Source organism: Physella acuta, unplaced genomic scaffold, assembly GCF_028476545.2.
Source record: "Physella acuta isolate Inbredline_101_S28 unplaced genomic scaffold, ASM2847654v3 ptg000883l, whole genome shotgun sequence".
Classification (NCBI taxonomy): Eukaryota; Metazoa; Mollusca; class Gastropoda; family Physidae; genus Physella; species Physella acuta.
Genome location: NW_026732400.1, coordinates 682501 through 687500, shown reverse-complemented (window position 1 = coordinate 687500; position 5000 = coordinate 682501). Strand labels below are relative to the sequence as shown.

At 33.0% G+C, this 5000-nt stretch overlaps 1 protein-coding gene across 1 annotated transcript in view; it reads left to right on the top strand.

Moving 5' to 3' along the window:
- Positions 1–2823: 2823 nt before the first annotated feature.
- The window catches only part of LOC131952658 (protein FAM177A1), an 8498-nt gene continuing 6321 nt past the window's right edge, over positions 2824–5000 (top strand). The window contains exon 1 of the mRNA XM_059315420.1: positions 2824–3001. Within this exon, the coding sequence (XP_059171403.1) occupies positions 2969–3001 (33 nt within the window). The 5' untranslated portion in view covers positions 2824–2968. The remainder of the gene's footprint in view (positions 3002–5000) is intronic.

Below are 5000 nucleotides of genomic sequence, written 5' to 3'. Positions count from 1 at the left end.
TATATATATAATTACATATGTTATTACAGTGACCGAAAGTGGTTAAGTAAATGACGTTAAGCTCCTTCACCCAACACTTGCGCTATCTTCATTAAGCTCAGGTTAAGGCATTTCACAAAACTGGTTTCTTTTTAGATCTATGCTTTATAGTATATACACAATTTGTTGCTTATAAACGCATAAATGAGTAACAAAAAAGTGGGGTATTCAGATGGATAGCTAGAGTGGAGAATAAGAGTGACAGGTTACATCTGAATGGAAGAAGTTGGTCAAGCTGGCCTTGGTGCTCCTTGTGCTGTCGAGCCAGAGGAAGGGTGGATGATGTACGAATGCCGGCACAAAGTTATTTAGCTCCCTTGTCCAAACTTATTATAATGCCCCTTTCACGCTAATTAATTAAAATATATAATATAATAAAAGTTAATAACTATTAGTTATTTTTGATAAATGACATCACGCTTTTTGACGATTTTTACTTCTTCCCCCCCCCCCCCCCCGTCATACATCGTCACAAAATGCAAGACCCCCTCACCCCTAAAATGACGTCATAGATCAGCCTACATAACCTCAAAGTTACAGTTGGTTTCTTTTTTAAGACATCGATATATTTCCAAAATCTTGCCTAAACTCTTTAAACAGAGTATTTTTATCAATTTCTATTACAATTTATTTAAACGGTTTTCTAGACGCGAAATAACGGCTAAAATTAGTTTTTACTTTCTCGTATATACGAAGTATAGAGAAAGTATTGTAATCGTGCAAAAAAAAAAAATCGAGATTTTTACAGATCTCGACGTTCTACACCTCACTGATACGGAAAAACATAATTTTGCAATCTTGTCCGTATGTCTGTGTGTGTGTGTGTGTGTCTGTCTGTGTGTCCGTGTGTAAACACGATAACTTGAGTACCGTTACAGCTAGGTTAATAAAATTTCATATATAAGTATTATATCAAAATCGTAGATCCGTATCAACTTTTGAGCGATTTCCGACAACCGGAAGTGGTACTTTTTCTACTTTGAATTTTTCAAAAGCCTATAACTTGAGTACTATTTCAGATAGATAAATGATATTTCACATGTAAGTAAAAGATCTAATTCTCTACCTTCTGTAAAATTTTGAGTAATTTACGTTGACTGGAAGTAGTACTTTACGCTACTTCCGATTTCTCAAAAAACTAATGTAAATTTTAAAAGTACTAATAATATTGCGCACTATTATGCGTTTTTTATTTAGCGTTCACTTGGTGTGCAATTAATTTGTATACGAGATTTTATTCTATTTTTAAAACGTTAAGTATTTAAAATGGATTAAAAATCATTTCTATAGCCCGAGTTCCCATCCCCTGTTATTTTATATAAGAATATTCGAGAAAGTTTAGGGGAGATCACTCCCGGTTTATTTAACATTGCTTTTTACTTTCTCGTATATACGTAGTATATAGAAAGTATTGTAATCGTGCAAAAAAAAAAAAAAGAGATTTTTACAAATCTCGACGTTTTACACCTCACTGATACGGAAAAACATAATTTTGCAATCTTGTCCGTATGTCTGTGTGTGTGTGTGTGTCTGTGTGTGTCTGTGTGTCCGTGTGTAAACACGATAACTTGAGTACCGTTACAGCTAGGTTGATGAAATTTCATATATAAGTATTATATCAAAATCGTAGATCCGTATCAACTTTTGAGCGATTTCCGACAACCGGAAGTGGTACTTTTTCTACTTTGAATTTTTCAAAAGCCTATAACTTGAGTACTATTTCAGATAGATAAATGAAATTTCACATGTAAGTAAAAGATCTAATTCTCTACCTTCTGTTAAATTTTGAGTAATTTCCGTTGACCGGAAGTAGTAATTTACGCTACTTCCGATTTCTCAAAAAACTAATGTAAATTTATTAAGTACTAATACTATTGCGCACTATTATACACACCTTTATTAGGCGTTCGCTTGGTGCGCAATTGTTTTTTACTGAGATTCTATTCTATTTTTAAAATTTTCAGTATTTAAAATGGATTAAAAATCATAACTATATCCCCAGTTACCATCCCCTGTTGTTTTATATAAGAATATTCGAGAAAGTTTAGGGGAGATCACTACCGGTTTATTTATAATGCAAAAGTGTGACGTCACACCATCTGAACCCCCCCCCCCCCCTCCCCCTTGCCACAGTCACTAAATTACCGATCCCCTTCCACTATAAGGAGTGTGACGTCATTTATGGACAAAATTACAGATCCCCTTCCCCTACGAGTGTGACGTCATTTATGGACAAGATTACAGATCCCCTTCCCCTACGAGTGTGACGTCATTTATGGACAAAATTACAGATCCCCTTCCCCTACGATTGTGACGTCATTTATGGACGACCCCCTTGGTTGTCTAAATGGCTAGCGTCATAAGCGACCGCCAGTTCGCCTTCACTCTAGCGCCGGCCATGATGAAGTAATAATTGCAGACAGCAGATGTAGAGAAATTACAAATTAGGCCTAAAGAATATTAACTATTAACTGAGTTCCTGTTACAGCCTTATCAATATGATAATTTTATGCTATGAAGCTATGTAACAGCGACTAAAACAGAAGTATTGTATAATTAGTATAATTGTTTCCCTTTATACTCTAAATCTGTCTGGAGAAATCTAGCCTTAATCTTAATTAAAACATTTTTTAACCTCAAAAAATAAATTTCTGAATTTAATAATTTATTTTCAAACTTAAGTTTTAGGCCCTAATTTTTCTTTTCAATTTACTGCAGCTTAGATAGCAAATTGTAAAAGAAAGAAAAAAACATTGAATCTAGATTAGATCTAGATCCTAGTTTTTTATTATCCATGTCAACAATAAAGCTCGAACCCTTTTCGTCACTCTAGCAACTCTAGCTAGTTGATCCAGATCTAGAATCTAGATTCTAGATCTATAGAATCTAGAACTAGTCTAGATTAGATGTCCTTTGCTTCTGTGGCAACATGGCCGATAAAGTTGCACCTATTCCTAATGCTGTAAGTTAACCAATTAGATTTAGATCTAGTCTAGGTCTTGGTAGAATCTAGATTCTAGGTCTAGATCAGTACTAACTCACTGTCACTTATTACTAACAGTAACTAGGTCAGTAGGTGTTACTAATAAATAGTAAGTAAAATAGTAAATAGAATCTAGGTAGATCTAGAATCTAGATTAAAGATTACCTATAATAGTATAATTTATATATTAAAAATACTAGACAGACACTGTAAAACTCCATTTTAGCGTATTTAATTCCTGCTTGATGTTCACCTCCAGTTGAGCGTATTTTATTGTAAACACAACCGAAACACACAAAAACGTTAGGAAAACACAGATCTACTTATTTTTTTTATGAATGCGATTTTTTATTAGAAAAGGTAAAATAAAACATAAAAAAGCATTAGAACTGTTCAAATTGAATATCGTGTGATCGTCAGCGGGAGAAAAATCCTTACACAGTGGCGGGTTCATAGTGAGTTCACATTGACTTTACTGGACACAAGCGAGAAAAGTCTCAAAGGTATTTGAGAGGTGCATAAATTAATTTTAAAATCTTGCACGGCGTAGTTACAATTAATATGGTTATAAAATCCTGTCTGTCTGGTTTTTTTCGGACTTTACTAAAGATTGGACGTATTTGATGTTTTTAATATTTTCGGTAACTAAAAAAAAATTTAAAAAAAAAGCAAAAACAATTTGGTTCACGTGTAATGGCGACATAAACAATGGCATCCTGCTATTGGATAGTCCGCCATAAATTTTATTGTACACATTGTAAGCTAAAAATAGAAAACTAGGTCATGGGGTTTTAAATTTGCATTGTTATTTAAAAACTTGATCTGCAAAGTTTTGTAAACAAATAGTTATCGATCACTAAGTTACTGTACAGCCAATCAATATTTGTCTTACGAAAGTGAAACATCCGGTTATAACTTAGGCTTGATGAAAATAAATAGAAATGTAGCCTTAAACTCAACAAATTATTTTCAAGTTCTCTTGATTTGCAACTTTTATAGCATTTATTCTAAAAATATAAAATTTCTAAATTAATTTTAGGCTTAAGTTTTTATTTTTTATTTTTTTTTACGGTCTAAATCTAAAAAGCACGTTTTTATTCCATGTCAACAACACTATGGAAGGAATCTCGTCAACTCGCTTGTGTCCATTATCAGCATACGTCATAGCTCGGGCAATAGCTGTTTGAAATTGTGTTGGCCTCGGTTTTGGGGGTCATTGTAAGTTCATTGAGAGATACTTGTAACAATACAATACAAACTTAACCGCCTTTGCAATTGTGAGTTAAGTTTACGTATTTCACCCATTGACATTGCCATGAAAATTCTGACACACGAACATTGCACATTCAATATTCTAAATTTGGATTTTTTCTCAACTTTTAACAAAAGTGTTAAAAAAGTATACCCGCTATCATTTTAGGTGCGTAAAATCAGGCGAGGCTAGTAATGTGCGAAAAAGTTGCCTTATTGTAATGTTATCATTATAGCCTTAATAATTACTAGAAGTATATTGTGATAAATTTGTGTCAAATATTATAGATAACTGAATAATATTAATAAACAAAATCCATGGCTAAATATATCAATATAGAATCATAGATTATAGGTGAGAAGTTAGCAAAACTTTAAATAACAGTGTTTGCGAGCAGGATTTGCTATATAAAAAGTGGCCATCTGTAAGTTAGAGTGTTTTCCCCTGAATCTCTAACTATAATTTTACCCAAAAATAACTTAAACAAGATGGCTGCTAAAGTCAAAGTAAATGAGCTTGGTTGCATCTGATGAAATCATCGCTAATCTTTATTTATTACTGAGTTTTTTTAATAAAATTGTTTAAAAACAGCTAGATCAGTGGTTCCCAACCTTTTTCGAGTGGCGACCCCTTTTATAAAAAAGTAAGTGACCCGCAACCCCCATAGAATTAAAAAGCCGAAATTAGTATGGGCATTAATAAGCACTAAAATAAGATTTTCTAGTA